The sequence below is a fragment of the Perissodus microlepis genome, chromosome 4 (genome assembly GCF_051167445.1).
Source record: "Perissodus microlepis isolate ML-2025 ecotype Zambia chromosome 4, ASM5116744v1, whole genome shotgun sequence".
NCBI classification, from domain to species: domain Eukaryota; kingdom Metazoa; phylum Chordata; class Actinopteri; order Cichliformes; family Cichlidae; genus Perissodus; species Perissodus microlepis.
This window is the reverse complement of record NC_140464.1, coordinates 4,562,856-4,582,343: the sequence shown is the minus strand read 5'-3', so window position 1 is coordinate 4,582,343 and position 19,488 is coordinate 4,562,856. Positions and strand designations below refer to the sequence as shown.

General features: G+C 42.9%; 1 protein-coding gene across 1 annotated transcript; it reads right to left on the bottom strand.

Annotated features, from left to right (window-relative positions):
• Positions 1-17,897: 17,897 nt before the first annotated feature.
• On the bottom strand, positions 17,898-19,103 carry LOC146388067 (uncharacterized). Its single transcript, XM_084924837.1, has 2 exons — positions 18,884-19,103; positions 17,898-18,841 (listed from the first exon to the last, which is right to left on the bottom strand). Exons 1-2 carry the CDS (start codon positions 19,101-19,103, stop codon positions 17,898-17,900), a joined length of 1,164 nt encoding a protein of 387 aa, XP_084780963.1.
• Between the last annotated feature and the right edge of the window lie 385 nt (positions 19,104-19,488).

Genomic DNA, 19,488 nt, shown 5'->3' with positions numbered 1-19,488 from the left:
CATTAGCTCAAAGTTCGTTCATAATGATCCCTCGTCCTTGATTGTATGTCTTCTCATGATAACGTTTGACCAGTAATGCCAACATGTGGCTGTTTCTTGGCCGGATTGTGGGATGTTTGACATTGGTATGCAGGACTGAATGTGTTAAGCATTCACCTACTCAAAGAATGCCTTGGCCATCGAGAAATGGACATAACTTGTGTAACTTGTTAACTTTGTCTTTGATCTGCATCACATCTTTATGATTTGTAACTCTGCTTCCTTTCTCTCTTATAGATTAATAACTTCTCATTGTTACGTCCAGGTCTAAGGGTACAGGAGCACAACATAAGGGTTAAAAAAGAGGTGTCCCCACTCCGGTCCCCAAAGCCATACCCAATAGACAATTTACTGTTCCAGGTGGTTTTACTGCTACCAAAAAGTGAAAGCATTTACGCTGGGGTGAACAAAGGCCAAAAAAATAAATAAACAAAACAAACTATTTCAAAAAGAAAGGTGCTATCTAAACCCTGCGTGAAACAAACACCAAACAAAAGACAAGCGCTACCCCTAACTCCCTAATTTAATAAACAAGAGAAAAAGTACAGAAAACAATAAGGCAGTTCACCTATTCTGCTTCAGTATTTCCTGCTGGTTGGGTTTTAAAGCGGCCACTTTATAATGGGAACCGATCAGCAGCTGCCAGCTCTCCAATCAGAAAGAGGACCTAAAGAGACACTTAAAGGCACAGAAATCGCATATGGAACAAAATCCAGACACATTGATTCAAAATATGTCCAGAGCCTTGTCAATATCCTTCAAGGCTGACGCAGGTGGCCTTGATATGAGCAGAGAGTTAAAACACAGTCCCTTTATCAGGGAGAAGAATTGTTGTTCCAGCCAGCCTCGGCCTTGGGGTCTTCCAGCTGGCACCGTGGGGTAGCCATGAATGAAGATGGTGGTTGTTTGGGTTAGTGCGAACAAACTGCATTTTGCAGTTGGTCTAATGTCCGTCACTGGTCACCAGGTCTATCAATTTCCCATTGAAGCGCCATGAGCTTCTCCAAGATCTTATCCATATTGCACTGAATGAGCACAGTCTGAGTACTCACGGCCCTTCCCATCACTTCGATCATAGCGGCCAGCCTTGTGGGGTTTTGAACAGCCATAACTGCTTTCTTCAATCTTCAACAAGCCAGGGCCCAGCCAGCTCCGATCAGCAAGAACCCTGTTGTCATGGTTCTGAATAGGTATATATCTTCTGTTGCGGCCCTGGCCGCCTAGAGTTTTCTTCTGTGCTATGTCTTTAAGAATCTATAGGTCCTTCCTGATTGGAGAGCTGGCGGCGGCTGATTGGTCCCCTCATCATGTGGCTGTTTTAAAAGATCCCTCACCAGCAGTTGTTGGTGCCAGCAACAACTGACAGCAGCAGCAGACCTGACCTTGGCTTCCAAACCCTGTGATTTGTGTGTGTTATTCCTGAGATTTACGGAGTTTGTATGTAGTGTGTAAATTAGTTCACTTGTAAATAGTAAATTGTAAATAGGCACTGAAGCAGAGGGGGTGAGCAGCCTTTGTATTTTCTGTACAGTTTTTTCCTGTTTGTTCAGTTGGTTTTTGTTTCTCCTAGGGTTTAGGTAGCACCTCCTTTTCTGAATAAGCTTGTTTTGTTTGTTATTTTGGCCTTTGTTCACCCCGGAGTTCAGGTTCAGTTTAGACACAATAAACCACCTTTCATTTAAGAAATTGACTTTTCTGGGTATGGTTTTGGGGACCAGAACGGGGTCACTTCCTTTCTAACCCTTATGTTACATTCCTGTACCCCTAGACTGGGGAGTAACATCTTCTATGTCCTCAATCCCGCCAGGCACACAATGTGCCCGTTCATCATGTATCCGGCAGCAAAGGTTTTAGAGAACAAGACTGAGAGACTCTCTGAGGGCTTGAAAGTTACATGAGACTAGGACAAGGACATGAGAGCCAAGCAGGAAAGATGAGGGAAAGTAAGAGGGAAAAGATGCGACCACCTCTGTCAAGAACAAGAGCAAATTATGGTTGTTCAGCGTTCTGAACAACCTGCAGACATTCCAGGGAGGCTTTACATAAACAAGTGAATAAAGAATCGAAACAATAATCGAAATGAGATGAAACAAATGCATGTATAACAATTTTGAGCTCTGAGCATGACACAATGGACTCAGCTTAGCAATAGTTCTCAAGTAATAAAAACAGGAGCGAACCAGAGATTTAACATGAGCGTCCAAAGTCAGAGCTGAGTCAACAGTTACACCAAGGTTCCAGATAGAAGGTTTGGAAAATGTAACAAGAGAACCTAAATTTTCCATAACCCTAGGCACAAATTTTTCAGGAGCACAAACAAGGACTTTAGTTTTCTCCTCATTAAGTTGAAGAAAGTTATCTGCCATCCAACCTCTAATGGAGTCTATGCACCTATGCAAAAACTTGTAGCTTGGAAACATCTTGGGCCTTAAACGAGATAAACAACTGAATATTATCTGCACAGCAGTGATAAGAAGTCCTTAAAAGTGCTCAATAATTGCTGAAGTGGGAGTAAATGCAACAGAAACAATAAAGGTCCCAAAACTGAACCTTGTGGCACACCATAGGCAAGAAAAGTAGAAGAGGACCTGTACTTATAAATGTCATTTATCGTTTATTTATTTATATAGCACATTTATTTACAACAGCAACATTGACCAAAGTGCTGTACAAAAATGCAGTGCAATGAGTAACTAGTAAAATAACTTATAATATTAGTACCAAACATCAAATACCAAATAGCTCTCATACTGTATTAAATGCCAGTGAATACAAATGCGTTTTAAGATACGATTTAAAAAGATTGACAGTAAGAACCTGTCTGATGTGCAGTGGTAAATTATTCCACAGATTAGGCGCCACGACCCCAAATGCTCCATCGTCTCTGTGAACCAGCCTCGACCTTGGTATGGCTAAAAGCAAAAGATCCTTTGATCTAAGAGATCTAGAGAGCGCATAAGGCTGCAAGAGATCAGACAAATACCCGGGGACCTTATAATAATGAATTACAGTAGTCCAGCCTAGAAGTAATAAATGCATGAACTAGTTTTTCAGCGTCACTCTGAGACAGGATATTTCTAATATTAGAGACATGGCGCAAATTGAAGAAAGCAGTCCTACATATTGGTTTAATGTGTGCACTGAAGGACATATCCTGGTCAAAAATCACTCCAAGGTTCCTCACAGTGTTACTGGAGGCGAAGGTAATGCCATCCAGAGAAAGAATCTGGTTAGATACCATATTTCTAAGATTTTTAGGGCCGAGTACAATAACCTCAGTTTTATCTGAATTAAGGAGCAGAAAGTTAGCGGCCATCCAGGTCTTTATGTCTTTAAGACATTCGTGCAGTAACTAATTGGTGTGTTTTTTTTCTTATCTGGCTTCATGGACAGATAGAACTGGGTGTCATCAGCATAGCAGTGAAAATGTACATTATGTCTTCTGGTGATACTGCCTAAGGGAAGCATGTATAATGTAAACAGAATTGGTTCTAGCACTGAACCCTGTGGAACTCCACAATTAAGCTCAGCTTGTCAAGAGGACTCTCCATTTACATGAACAAATTTGAGTCTATTAGATAGATGTGATACAAACCACTGCAGCGCAGTACCTGTAATACCTACAGCATGTTCCAATCGCTCTAATAGAATATTTTTGTCACGGCTGGGGAAGCTGCCGTGTGATGTGTGGGAAAGAGGACTCAAATGCAGCATTTACTGAGATGTGAGGGTGGTTTATTATAAATGACAGAACACAAAGAGGGGATGGCAAAACAGAACTTAGGATAAACTATACTGGGAAAAAGTAAACTATAAAGCAGCAAACCTGAACATGAAGGGAGGACAGCAGGGAGAGCACACGGTGGATTCATGGAGAGGTTCACAGACAGTTTCCAGGAGACAAACACAGAGTAATGCAAAGTACACAGAGTAACACAGGGTAACACAGTGGATGACACGAAGAAGGCTGGGCAGAGAGACGCTGAGAAACACTGACTTACACGGAGAAGAACAGACAACGCGACGAGGAACACAGGTAGACACACACTATAAATACACAGAGGGACACTGGGAAATCACACACAGGTGGGAGACACAGGTGGACCTGATTAACCTGACGAGACAGTGGAACACTAACACCAGGGACCAACAGAGGGAGCACCAACCCAGAAACCCAGAATCCAAAATCCCAAAACACAAACCATCTCAAAACAGTCCACAAATAATAATAATAATAATAATAATAATAATAATAATAATAATAATAATAATAATAATAATAATAACAACAACAATAAATACACCAAACACAAAATCACTGAGTCCATGGACTCAGGACCATCACAATTATGGTCAACAGTATCGAACGCTGCACTAAGGTCTAGCAGGACAAGCACAGAGATGAGTCCACTGTCAGAGGCCATAAGAAGATCATTTGTAACCTTCACTAAAGCTGTTTCTGTGCTGTGATGAGCTCTGAAACCTGACTGAAACTCTTCAAATAAGCCATTTCTCTGCAGATGATCTGTTAGCTGTTTGACAACTACTCTTTCAAGGATTTTTGATATGAAAGGAAGGTTAGGGATTGACCTATAATTAGGTAAGACAGCTGGGTCTAGAGATGGCTTTTTAAGAAAAGGTTTAACTAACTCAAGTACTTCTGATTTGAGGCCTTAATTTTCACAGGAACTAATCAGAATCAGAATCAGAATACTTTATTAATCCCGAAGGAAATTAGGATTACAGCAGGCAGCACGCTAATGGCGCATGCGCACTTACAAAGGAACCTTCTGACCAACTTTACACAAACATCACATTGGGGAGACATGTCAGAAAGGTAGGCTGATAGGAAAAAAACAACGAAAATACATAACATGAGGTAAGAGGAGGAGAAAAAAAACTCCACTCAGACTGAGCTCTTAGTGGGAGAACAGTTTGATAACAGAAAAAACACCTCAGCACAAAAAGCACATGACTATCAATACACCATAGAAACACAAGACAAGCAACAGGGGCGGGTAAAGGGTAAGAGAGAGCCGGTGTAGACAGCGCATCCTGTCCTGCAGCATGTCTGCGCTGGTCCAGTTGACTGCCATCTTCCCCGGTAGGGCACAAGCATCGAAGGTGTTTGGAAAGGGAGGGGGGATCAGTGTGTGCATATCAGTGTATGTGTGTGTGTGTGTGTGTGTGTGTCCAGAGTTCAGCTGAGACAGTGTCCTTTGCCCCGCCAGGCTAAGTACACAGTCTTCCAGCCAACCCAGCCAACATTTCTATGATGTTATCCAAACTTACGTTCCGTGATGTTGTCATTCTTTTTGCTCAAAGAGCAGGTTCTGAGAACTCACGACCACAGTGCACTTCCCCAAGATGGGATCGAATTTGCGCTCAAAGGTGTTGTTCGAGCTAGCCCCTCCAGATGTAATCCAGTTTTTCACTCAGAGGTCTTGTTCTGAGTATTCACGGCAACCGTGCGTTCTCCAAGATCTCCGTGCTGCACTCAATGAGCCCATTTTTAGAAACTCACGCCTCGTCCCATCATTTCAATCCCAACGGGCAGCCTTGTGGGGGTTTGAACAGCTAGTTCCGCTTCCTTAATTCTTCGATAAGTCAGGGCCAAGCCAGCTCCGATCAGCAAGAACCCTGTTATCATGGTTCCGAATAGGTAGATATCTTCAGCAGTCAGGCTCACCCGAGCCCAGACTTCTCGTTGAGAAGGGGTGTCAATTGCATTCAGAGACCAGTTGATCAAATCCAAATCCATAATTCGTCTTTTAGGTTTTAGAGAACAGACTGTGAGAGAGTGTTCCAGGGAAAAGTAATACAAAAAAAAACACGAGACTAGACAAGGACATAAGAGGCTAAGCAGGGAAGCTAAGGGAGAGGAGGAGAGGAGAAAAAGTGCAACTGCCTTCGCTGAGAGCCAAAGACGACACATCCAGAGTCATACGTAGTGAGGAGGTAAAATTATTAACAAGATGATATCTTGTTAATAATCAATATCAAAGGCAGAGGTCATGTCCAACATCAGCAAAACATCACATCCTGCATCATATCTCATCAAGATGTCACCGGAGACTCTAAGAAGTGCAGTTTCAGTAGAGTGATCTCCACGAAAGCCAGATTGGAATTTACCCAGAATGCTGTATTCATTCAGAACAGAACATAAGTATATAAATATAGTGTTGGGATTTAAATATATATTCTTAGTGCTTATTTGCTGATTATATTGTTTTATGTATTAGAAGGCCAACTTTAAGTGTAAACTAGGTCGCAGGCTGACATGAAACTGCATGCTTTTGCAGAGTATAGGAGATGCAGACAGAAAGTGAAACTAAGCAGAGTGTTTTGATCGAAACTGAGTGTGGGTGTGACGTGCAGTGGAAATATATATATAACCATGCTGGCTGCTACTGCTTTCAGACCTGAGCGTGTGTGTTCGTGTGTTCAGGTCTCCGTTCCCGGGAATGTAAAATAAAGATCATTTTTTGAACTTTGACCACCCTGGGTCCAGTCTTTCTTTGCCGCCAAAAGAATTAAAAGAACTGAATTTAATAATTGGTGCCGTGACCCAGATTCTTTTGCGGCTGAGAGGACAGATTGGCTTAAGGTGGGATCTGATATGAGGAGAACAGGAGACCGGTCTAAAAAGATTTAAAGGTAAGCACAAGCCTGTTCAAAGAAAACGCAAATTTGTGCACATTGGATGAATTCTAAATTATCTGTTCGCCGAATGGATGGTCCTGACCGTTAAATTGGTTCAGGAGTGGTGAAATTAAAGTAAATTATAAAATCTGTTAACTCTTGATTTTGGTTGACATGTCCATGGTAATTTTGGGTAATTTGTGATAAATAAAAGTAAAGTCTAGGGAAATTTGAGGAAAGCTTATTGTTGAGGAGTACTTGGTGAGGGCTAGTTCTTTTAGGTTCAGCAGCTAACAAGATGGTGTATCAGTCAGGATACAGGAAGGAGGACCACAGGCTTCCACTTTGCTGGATTGTCACCGCCAGCTGTTTTATTGCCACCTAGATGCTCAGTGTTGCCAGCAGTCTGTAGTAACAAACAAGTTGCCGTGAGTATATAAATATATACAGTAACAGCTTCACTAAGATAAACATAAAGAATTAAATGAAATAAACCAACACATCCATCTGAATATACACATAACACAACATATATGATTTGAACTATGCCAATCTTACATCTCTTGCTCCAAACACAGAAAGGACACAATAAACACAGTGAGAATGTCATACATAGCCGATACATCCACTCCTACTGTAAACAAAGGGACTTTGGCGCCATCGTGTGGCCGAATAAAATTACTACACAATGGCGGCGGCCAGCGGCACATGCCTCTAGTCACGAGATGAAAAAATGCGGTGCTACAACGCGGTAGAATGTAACTAAAGCCGCGGCCAACATCAGAATCGGAAAATAAACATATTTAAGGAAACTTACTTCCAGTCATGGACTTAACACTCGGAGCATCACCGTGAAGGATGGCAACCAGGAACACAGCTTACGAGGTAAACAGAACTAACACGGAAAACAATCTCCTCTTCTCGAGTAGCATCGCGTTACACCCAACTTCTGCCTACGTCATTTCCTACGACTCCACCCCACACAATATTGCAGAACATAGACATAAAATCCCAGAGCCTTTTATACACTTATGGTTGTTAATGCTGGGGTGAAGTTTAAAGTTGATGTGACGTGTGTTTGAAGTTGGTGTGTTATGTGTGTGAGTGTGACGTCAGTCAAGAAAAGAGATTAGATTAGGACATTTGGATAATTGATTAGAGATAGCATCAGATAAATAAACTGGCGGTTAGAGTCCACAGTGATGCTTCTAAACGTATTTAAATTATTTAGGACGGGGAGGGCGTTCCCTCGGACCCGCGGTAAGGACCTGCGGTAAGGACCTGCGGCGACAGGAGAACCCGGGGGATTCCCACCACAACTGAGGACAGTCGTTAATAATCAGTGATCAAGTACCACTTTTGTTGCACCGTTTGAATGACAGAGCGGGGCTCGGGTGTGACCATTCAACGTGGCTGACAGGTAAGCTTTAAGTAAAGCTTTAAGGCACAAGTGGGATACTTAGACGTTGATGAAGTGGAGCTTCCCGTTAAGTTGGGGGAAGCGCTTATAAATTAATATAGGGCCTAGAAATTTGACCGCTATCGGTAAGGGTGTTCCCGAAGCGGGTTGATTGACCAGCAAGGTGGGCGAACCTGGGCCTTAGAGGCTTTTAAATTAGTCGAAATGGTAGGCTGACTAGTACTAGAGGAAGATGATGTGAAGTTGTGAATGGAAATAATTTATCTTGGGAGTCGGTGTCTTTATAAATGTGTGAATGTATAAATGAAGTGTAAAATTGTTATTTGGATGAATGATCAAAGGTGCACATTGTTTTGAAAGTCTGAGAGAAAAGGGTGTGTGTGTGTGAGACAATTTTCTTTAAGGAAGCTCAGGGAAGTGTGCAAAAATGCTGATGAAAGTATTGTGTGAATTGTGCTACAGAGCTGAGTTAAAGAATGGTGATCTGTGTGGAAAAAACTGTTAATTGTGCTGAGGATTTGTGCCAAAAGAGCTCTGCTAACTGCGCTGGATTTTGATGTGAATGCTTGCAAATGCAAAGAGCTGAGTATACTTGTGTGTGTGTGTGTGTGTGTGTGTGTGTGTGTGTGTGTGCTGAGGGTGCATTCTTTTTATATCAACAATTAGCAGAGTTACAGAGGGTATATAGACTGTAAATATAAAATAAGAGTTCGGTTAGGCTGTAGAAACAGATGAAAATCCAGTGAAATGAAGAGTGTGTGTGCGTATGAAAACTGCCGTGTGTGTGTGTGTGTGTGTGTGTGTGTCTGGCAGGAATTGAAACAGGAAGTGAACATGTTTGCATGCCCATAAAAGGAAATTGGCTGATGTGTGTTGTGTGTAACGACTGAGAGAGAGACCTGTTAAAACAGAATGAATGTGTTAAGAAATAGTAATGAAAATTATATTAAATAAATGTTTTAGTGTGTTAATACAGGTGGACTCTTCTCAACTTGAAAACATGAGTACAGCGGCAAAATGATAGATTAACAGAATTGGGACGAAAACAGGCCAGACTTTGGCTTAAAAATTTGACAGCTTCACCTCTCATTCTGTCCTTATCCTGAGAAGAAGCTTAAAGGACAGTCAATCTCCTGATGAAGACAGAAGACAGACAGAGCGACACCGTGTACTTGAAGAATTAACAGCAGGCAAAAGTCAGTGCAACTGACCTAAAATACTGAAGGGTCAAGCAGCATGTATGACGATGTTTTGTGTTTTTGTTCTAAGCAGGCCTGCAAGATTGAATTAACTGCACTGTAAAAATTTTCGGGAGAACAAATATAAGGTGAGCTTTTCCAGATTATAGTGGGCAGAGGAGAAGCCTAACTGTGGGAACCGATGAGTGTTTGAGTTCCCGTCCAAAAGGATTGCAGCAAGTCAATCCAGTTAAAACATAATAAAGAACTCTTTTTCTAAAAACAAAAACAAAACAAAATAAAACAAATGAATGAGCTCATGTTGCTGAGGGTGGAGAATCTGATTATTCAACAGAAAGTTAGTGTTTTAGGAAATCTTTCACTTTGAAAATCAAAGCGAAGTAATGTCTGTTAATGATAACAGAATAGCAGTGATTTAAAGGTTCAAAAGGGCATGAGTATGAGTGCCAAAGATTACAAGCTGTTTAGTCATCAACAGTCTGTGTTTGCTTAGAAAAGACACAAGCAGAGGTGGGTGCGTAGAACGTCCAGCGACATGTTTGTGTCCAGGACCCAGCAGGGCTCTAGACTAACTTTTTGCCATGGTTGCACTGGTGCGCCTAACTTTTTTTCTTAGTCGCACCAGCACAAAATTTAGGTGCATCCAAATTTTCAACCGCAACGCTTAACACCGCAGTTTTACATGTGCACTTTTTTGGGGGGAAATTGCTGTCTATACAGACAATATTCAATTGTAAACAATTAAATAACAATCTTGTCAACACAAAGTTCTTTATTTGGAGCACATTTCTACAAAAAAGATAAGTTACTGAAAAAGTGCTTGTGCTGAAAGTGCTTTGGCACTCTTTGGCAATATTGTAGACAATGTTAAACTTAATCATCACATTGGCCTCCTCTGATGACTTGTTTGCTGCTGCGTGCCACTGAAAGGCAGTGGGGAGAGGAGACACTTGGGCAGTGCACTTATTGCAGCATATAATGTGTTTTCTGGATACACTGCTACTTTTTCAGCATTCAGACATTGATGGCTCCGTGTCAGAGCACTGGCTATGAATTTCAGACAGATCAGGCCTTAACAAAAAATGTATCAACAGTTCTTTTCATCTTTTCTTTTTACCCACAGCTACATCCACTTCTGTCGGGCCTCACTAGGGCTGGGTATCATCACTGATTTCTATAATCCATTCGATTCCGATTTACGAGGTCCCAATTCGATTCAATTTTGCCTCAGACAGTCAGAAATATTATATTTCTGATCATTTATCAGTACTGATACTGTGAGACTTCATCAGAGGTGTAGCATCACAGCAGATGCCTTTGTGTCAAAGTAACTGAGAATAAAACACAGAAAAACATGAAGGAGATTTTCCTGGCCTGGCTTTTTATAGCAGATAAACTTAAAAATGTTCTGCAATTTTGCATAATTTTAAAAACTTTAAATTTCTTCAGTAGTGAACAGCAGAAATTAGGCTTTCTTGTCCAAGGTCCATCCATCTTCTTCCGCTTCATCCGGGGCCGGGTCACGGGGGCAGCAGCCTAAGCAGAGAAGCCCAAACCTCCCCGTCCCCAGCCACCTCCTCCAGCTTGTCCGGGAGAACACCAAGGCGTTCCCAGGCCAGCTGAGAGATATAATCTCTCCAGCGTGTCCTGGGCCTGCCCCGGGGCCTCCTCCCGGTGGGACATGCCCGGAACACCTCACCCAGGAGGCGCCCAGGAGGCATCCTTGTCAGATGTCCGAGGTCATTTAAGTAAAAAAAAACAACAAAAAAACAAAAACGAGACAGCGGCTGACACCGTTGTAAACAACAATAGACTGGTGGGTAATAATGAGTGAATGAATAATGCAGAATACAGAGGTTTGAGATGGGAAACTGTTCTTGAAGTACACACAGTAAGCTGTTCTTAAAGTTAGATTTTTATCGTGGTGGAAGCAAAACAGCAAAAGTCAGAGGGAATTAATGACGACATTTATCAAATGTGAAGCATAGTTTGGATCTTGTTTTGCTGCTGGTTCAGTGAATTTTGGTTGGGATGGTTGTAGCTCAGGTGGCAGAGCAGGTCAGGTCGGTGGTTTGATCCCAGGCTGCCTCCTGGCTGCATGCTAAATATCCTTGGGCAAGATACTAACCCAAGAGATCGAGTGACTTCCTGTCACTCGATCTCTTGGTGGCGCTGTCACTTGGTGTTCGCTCGCTCTGCGGTAGAGTATCACTTCCTGTTCCTGCTCAAACACAGTGGTGTTTCTGAGTAGCTTATTTGCTTAGCAATTTAATTAACAACTTTTAAATACATTCTTCTTTCATAGTATAATCTTCACGTGCTTCATCCGAAGCACACTTTCTGTGTACTCACTACCTAATTTATAGCCAAAGTATTCACTCACTGTCTCTGTACTGTTTCGCTAGCTTAGCTTAGCTCGTAGCCGACTCGTTAGCACCATGGCTACTTCACCTGTCCCTCTTGCACTTTCTTGCTCATTGTGTCAGATGTTTAGTTACTCCTCGGCCTCCTTTAGCAGTAATGATATCTGTAACAAATGTAGCATATTTGCAGCTCTGGAGGCCAGGATTACTGAATTGGAGACTCGGCTTCGCACCCTTCATTCACCCGTAGCTAGCCAGGCCCCTGTAGCTGGTGCAGCCGAAGATAGCGTAGGCCCCGCTAGCTGTTCCCCGGCAGACCCCAAGCAGCTGGGGAAAGAGGGCGGCTGGGTCACGGTGAGGAGGAAGCATAGTCCTAAACAGAAGCCCCAGGTACACCACCAACCCGTTCATGTGTCTAACCGTTTTTTCCCACTCGGTGACACACCCGCCGGGGGTCAAACTCTGGTAATTGGTGATTCTGTTCTCAGACATGTGAAGCTAGAGACACCGGCAACCATAGTCAATTGTCTTCCAGGGGCCAGAGCAGGCGACATTGAAGGAAATTTAAAACTGCTGGCTAAGGGTAAACGTAAATTCAGTAAAATCATAATTCACGTCGGCAGTAATGACACCCGGTTACGCCTATCGGAGGTCACTAAAATCAATATTGAATCGATGTGCAACTTTGCTAAAACAATGTCGGACTCTGTAGTTTTCTCTGGTCCCCTCCCCAATCAGACCAGGAGTGACATGTTTAGCCGCATGTTCTCCTTAAATTGCTGGCTGTCTGAGTGGTGTCCCAGAAACGATGTGGGCTTCATAGATAATTGGCAAACCTTCTGGAGGAAACCTGGTCTTGTTAGGAGAGATGGCATCCATCCCACTTTGGATGGAGCAGCTCTCATTTCTAGAAATATGGACAAATTTATTAAACCCCCCAAAATATGACTATCCAGAGTTGGGACCAGGAAGCAGAGTTGCAGTCTTACACGCCTCTCTGCAGCTTCTCTCCTCCTGCTACCCCCCCAAAAACCCATCTCCATAGAGACTGTGTCAGCTTCCAAAAAGACAAAAAACAAACTAAAAACCAGCAACAAACAACTTAAACATAAACAATTACAAAGAAAGAACAGTACAGTATCCACATCTGAACCAAAGAGTAAAACAGTGAAATGTGGATTATTAAATATTAGGTCTCTCTCCTCCAAGTCTCTGTTAGTACATGACTTAATAATTGATCAACAAATTGATTTACTCTGCCTTACAGAAACCTGGTTGCAGCAGGATGATTATGTTAGTTTAAATGAATCAACACCCCCGAGTCATTCTAACTACCAGAAACCTCGAAGCACAGGCCGAGGGGGCGGTGTGGCAGCAATTTTTCACACCAGCCTATTAATTAATGAAAGACCAAGACAGACTTTTAATTCATTTGAAAGCCTGATGCTTAACATTGTCCACCCCAGCTGTGAAACTCAGAAACCAGTCTTACTTGTTATCATCTATCGTCCACCTGGGCCTTACACAGAGTTTCTGTCTGATTTCTCAGACTTTATATCTAATTTAGTTCTGAGCTCAAATAAAATAATTATTGTGGGTGATTTTAACATCCATGTAGATGCTAAAAATGACAGCCTCAACATGGCATTTAGTCTGTTATTAGACTCAATTGGCTTCTCTCAAAATGTAAAAGAACCCACCCACCACTTTAATCACACTCTAGATCTTGTTTTAACATATGGCATAGAAACTGAACATTTAACAGTGTTTCCTGAAAACCCTCTCCTGTCTGATCATTTCCTGATAACATTTACATTTACAATAATTGATTACACAGCGGTGGAGAGTAGATTTTATCACAGTAGATGTCTTTCTGAAAGCGCTGTAACTAAGTTTAAGAATATAATCCACCCACTGTTATCATCTTCAATGCCCTGTACCAACACAGAGCAGAGCAGCTATCTGAACGCTACCCCAACAGAGGTCGATTATCTTGTTAATAATTTCACCTCCTCACTACGTACGACTCTGGATACTGTAGCTCCAGTGAAAACTAAGGTTTCTAATCAGAAGTACCTGACTCCGTGGTATAATTCTCAAACACGTACCCTAAAGCAGATGACTCGTAATCTGGAGAGGAAATGGCGTGTCACAAATTTAGAGGATCATCATTTAGCCTGGAGAAATAGTTTGCTGCTTTATAAGAAAGCCCTCCGCAAAGCCATAACATCTTACTATTCATCACTGATTGAAGAAAATAAGAACAACCCCAGGTTTCTCTTCAGCACTGTAGCCAGGCTGACAAACAGTCAGAGCTCTGTTGAGCCAACCATCCCTTTAACGTTAACTAGTAATGACTTCATGAACTTCTTCACAAATAAAATTTTTATCATTAGAGAAAAAATTACCAGTAATCATCCCACAGATGTAATATTATCTACAGCTACTCTTAGTACCATTGATGTTAAGTTAGACTCTTTTTCTCCAATTGATCTTTCTGAGTTAACTTCAATAATTACTTCCTCCAAACCATCAACGTGTCTTTTAGACCCCATTCCTACAAAACTGCTCAAAGAAGTCCTGCCATTAATTAATTCTTCGATCTTAAATATGATCAACCTATCTCTAATAATCGGCTATGTACCACAGGCCTTCAAGGTGGCTGTAGTTAAACCTTTACTCAAAAAGCCATCTCTAGACCCAGCAGTCTTAGCTAATTATAGGCCAATCTCCAACCTTCCTTTCATATCAAAAATCCTTGAAAGAGTAGTTGTCAAACAGCTAACAGATCATCTGCAGAGGAATGGTTTATTTGAAGAGTTTCAGTCAGGTTTCAGAGCTCATCACAGCACAGAAACAGCTTTAGTGAAGGTTACAAATGATCTTCTTATGGCCTCTGACAGTGGACTCATCTCTGTGCTTGTCCTGCTAGACCTCAGTGCAGCGTTCGATACTGTTGACCATAATATCCTATTAGAGCGATTAGAACATGCTGTAGGTATTACAGGTACTGCACTGCAGTGGTTTGTATCATATCTATCTAATAGACTCCAATTTGTGCATGTAAATGGAGAGTCCTCTTCACACACTGAGGTTAATTATGGAGTTCCACAGGGTTCAGTGCTAGGACCAATTCTGTTTACATTATACATGCTTCCCTTAGGCAGCATCATTAGAAGACATAGCATACATTTTCACTGCTATGCAGATGACACCCAGCTCTATCTGTCCATGAAGCCAGATAACACACACCAATTAGTTAAACTGCAGGAATGTCTTAAAGACATAAAGACCTGGATGGCCGCTAACTTTCTGCTTCTTAATTCAGATAAAACTGAGGTTATTGTACTCGGCCCTGAAAATCTTAGAAATATGGTATCTAACCAGATTCTTACTCTGGATGGCATTACCTTGGCCTCCAGTAACGCTGTGAGGAACCTTGGAGTCATTTTTGACCAGGACATGTCCTTCAACGCACATATTAAACAAATATGTAAGACTGCTTTCTTCCATTTGCGCAACATCTCTAAAATTAGAAATATCCTGTCTCAGAGTGACGCTGAAAAACTAGTTCATGCATTTATTACTTCCAGGCTGGACTACTGTAATTCATTATTATCAGGATGTCCAAAAAACTCACTGAAAAGCCTTCAGCTAATCCAAAATGCTGCAGCAAGAGTACTGACAGGGACTAGAAGGAGAGAGCATATTTCTCCTGTTTTGGCTTCCCTTCATTGGCTTCCTGTTAAGTCCAGAATTGAATTCAAAATCCTGCTCCTCACATACAAGGTCTTAAATAATCAGGCCCCATCTTATCTTAATGACCTTGTAGTACCATATCACCCTATTAGAGCACTTCGCTCTCGCTCTGCAGGCCTACTTGTTGTTCCTAGAGTATTTAAAAGTAGAATGGGAGGCAGAGCCTTCAGTTTTCAGGCCCCTCTTCTGTGGAACCAGCTTCCAGTTTGGATTCGGGAGACAGAAACTATCTCTACTTTTAAGATTAGGCTTAAAACTTTCCTTTTTGCTAAAGCATATAGTTAGGGCTTGACCAGGTGACCCTGAATCCTCCCTTAGTTATGCTGCAATAGACGTAGGCTGCCGGGGGATTCCCATGATGCATTGAGTTTTTCCTTTCCAGTCACCTTTCTCACTCACTATGTATTAATAGACCTCTCTGCATTGAATCATATCTGTTATTAACCTCTGTCTCTCTTCCACAGCATGTCTTTTATCCTGTCTTCCTTCTCTCACCCCAACCGGTTGCAGCAGATGGCCGCCCCTCCCTGAGCCTGGTTCTGCCGGAGGTTTCTTCCTGTTAAAAGGGAGTTTTTCCTTCCCACTGTCGCCAAAGTGCTTGCTCATAGGGGGTCATATGATTGTTGGGTTTTTCTCTGTATCTATGAAGCGCCTTGAGGCGACTTTTGTTGTGATTTGGCGCTATATAAATAAAATTGAATTGAATTGAACTAACCCCATGTTGGCCTACTGGTGGTGGTCAGAGGGCCCGGTGGCGCCAGTGTCCGGCAGCCTCGCCTCTGTCAGTGCGCCCCAGGGCAGCTGTGGCTACAATGTAGCTTGCCATTGCCAGTGTGTGAATGTGTGTGTGAATGGGTGAATGACAGTGTAAAGCGCTTTGGGGTCCTTAGTGACTGAGTAAAGTGCTATACAAATGCAGGCCATTTACCATTTACCAAAACCTGTAGATCAGAATCGAGCGGAAAAAAGATGTAAGTAAAACCTAACTGCTTAACACTTTAGTTCAACATTAACTATAGTTGTTCCTGTTACGACCCCCTCTGCTAGGCGACAGGAGGGGAGAAACATACACAAGCCCTCTCACGAAATCTGAGTAAATAAGGGGTTTTATTACAAACATTAAACTGAAAACCGACGGGTCTGATCAACAGACCACCGGGGAAACAATTAATACACAATGAAAAGAACAGGCAAGAGTAAAAGCTATGGGTTAACTAAGGCAAGCCAGCATCACAAAACTCTAATGAAACTAAGTTCAGCTGTATACCAGGTTTAAACAAATAGCAACACAGCAAACAGGTTTAACAAACAAGCTTCACATGCAAAGCAGACGAGGAGGACACAGCATGTTCACTTCAGAGCAGCAGTTCCCCATAGTGTGAAGGATCTTCAGCCTTTTATACTCCCAGGTGCAGACAATCAGCCAGTCAATTGGTCATGGAGTGGTCATGGGATCTCCAGGCAGCCAATCGTCCGCGAGGTCTGGCACACTGTGATCTGCATAAAAGAAGGCTGGCACAGGACTCCCAGCAGCCAGTCATCCACGAGTCCTGGCACACTTAGATTTCATAAGCACAAAAGGGTAGTCTCACTCTCTCCAAGGCCCAGGGCCGTAACACCCCTCTCCCCTTAAAATACAAGACTACGTTTTGTATACACAGATTTCAATATTCGTGACAGACAACAAAACAAGTCATACTCACAACCGGGAGAGGCCATCAGCTAGTACATTTTCTGATCCTTTGATATGCCGAATCTCCGAATTGTACTCTTGTAGCAGCAAGGCCCACCGTCCACTGTCAAAGGCAGTGGAATATCTTTTACAGATGGACCAGGCTCCTCAGGGTTCACCAAGTCTGGGAAAGACAAAACATTGCTTTCGTCAGGTAACGCGGCACCCTCAGAAAATGAGGTCATCAACACAGAATCAGCGAGGGTAACGTCACCATCTTTACGGGCTTGGGCACGAGTAACCACACAGACTGGGTACAGCTTTGGGGTCACAGCAATATCTGGGGCATCAGAACTGAGGGGCTTATCCAGCACCTCCAGACTAGGACGCACTAATCCGCCCGCAATATCATTTCCCAACAACATGGCCACCCCCTCTATTGTGAAGGTTGGGCATACTGCGACGGGGAAAAATCCCGTAACGAGTTCTGACTTGATATATACCTGGTGAACGGGTCTGGGAGCATTACCCATCTCTATTCCACGCAGCACAACATTAAATCCGCATGCACTGTCTGCTGAGAAAGGTAGAGCACTAGAAAGGATTAAGGTCTGAGACCCTCCGGTGTCTCTCAGTATGCGCACCGATTTTAGATCAGTGGATTTATCAGTTAGTGATACAAAACCATCAAAGATAAATGGATTAAAACAAGAGTCTGGCACCTTACCACCACAATCAAGCACGTCAGGATGGAACGCTGCTTTCACAAAGGCAACACCTTTGGGTTGCTGAGAATTCACTGTTTAGCGTTTCAGGGCCAAACAGTCCACAATGACATGTCCCGGTTTATGACAGTAGAAACACTCTCGACTCTCTTTAGAGCCTAAGGGTTTAACAGAGCGAGCCTGCTGCGCAGCACTAAACTGTGACTTCTCTTTAACCAGAAAAGAGGACTTATGGGTGAGCACATACTCGTCTGCGAGAACTCCTGCAGTTGCTAAAGTGGTTACTTTCTGCTCATTCAGGTATAACACTATACTCTCTGGAAGACACTTTTTAAAGTCTTCCAGCAACATCAATTCACACAATGAATCATAATCACTGGCTTTTGACGCAGAGCACCACTTGTCAAAGAGGATACCTTTTTCCCTGGCAAACTCCACATACGTTTGGGAGGGAAGTTTCCTCTGTAGCCGAAATTCATATGCTTGCAACACAGCTGATCTAACACAAGAATACTCCAAACTGTCTTTTAAGGGAAGCACAGCTACCACCTCTTGGGCTTTTCCAGTTAGTTTACACTGTAATAAAAGGGGCCAGATCTCACTAGGCCACTGCAAAGCACCAGCAATGCGCTCAAATGCTGCAAAATAAGAATCCACCTCAGCCTCTTTAAAAGCAGGCACTAAAGAAATGCACTTACTAATATCATAAGGAGTAGTAGACACGGGGGCAGAACCTGGACCATCAGCGGAGACAGATGAGGCTCGTGGCTGAGACTCCAGCTCCAGCTTACGCAGCCTCACTGTTTTATCTGCCTCTATTTCCAGCGTTCTGATCTCAAGCTCTAATTGAGCTTGCCTGGCTTGAGCCTTCTCCTCGGCCTCCAATTGGAGCCGTGCCAAGCGCACCTTTAGCCGGGCCCCGTCCCGTGCTTCTGAACTTCCAGAGGAAAGGGGATCATAGCGAGGGAGCGTGCGCGGTGTCTTCCCCCGCTCATCTCCCACACTGTCATGACCCGTACCATCTTTATGGTCCCCCTCAAATGAGGAAGTTTGACTAGGCTCACCAGAGAACACAGGCACTTCAGGCAGATCAGGGACTTGCATTAGACCAGCCTCCACCAACTCGTCTACTACCCGCTCTTTCAGGTCACTCTTACGGAGTGTTTTAGAGACCTCTAGCTTAAGGTGTTCTGCAATTTGCAGCAATTCGCATTTGCGGCAGCTCTCAAGGAGCACAACAGATGGAGCTTTTAAAAAATCCTCTAAACAAAATGGAGCCGACATGGCGCTCAAAACAGGGAAGAGGGAGGAAGAAGAAAACAAAATGGAGCAAAACATACATTTTCTCTTTCACAAATGGGAATTCTCCTTATGGGGAAAAGGAGATCCCGGACGAGCCCCCACTTATGTTACGACCCCCTCTGCTAGGCGACAGGAGGGGAGAAACATACACAAGCCCTCTCACAAAATCTGAGTAAATAAGGGGTTTTATTACAAACATTAAACTGAAAACCGACGGGTCTGATCAACAGACCACCGGGGAAACAATTAACACACAATGAAAAGAACAGGCAAGAGTAAAAGCTAAGGGTTAACTAAGGCAAGCTGGCAGCACACAAAATAAAAGCTAAGGGTTAACTAAGGCAAGCCAGCATCACAAAACTCTAAT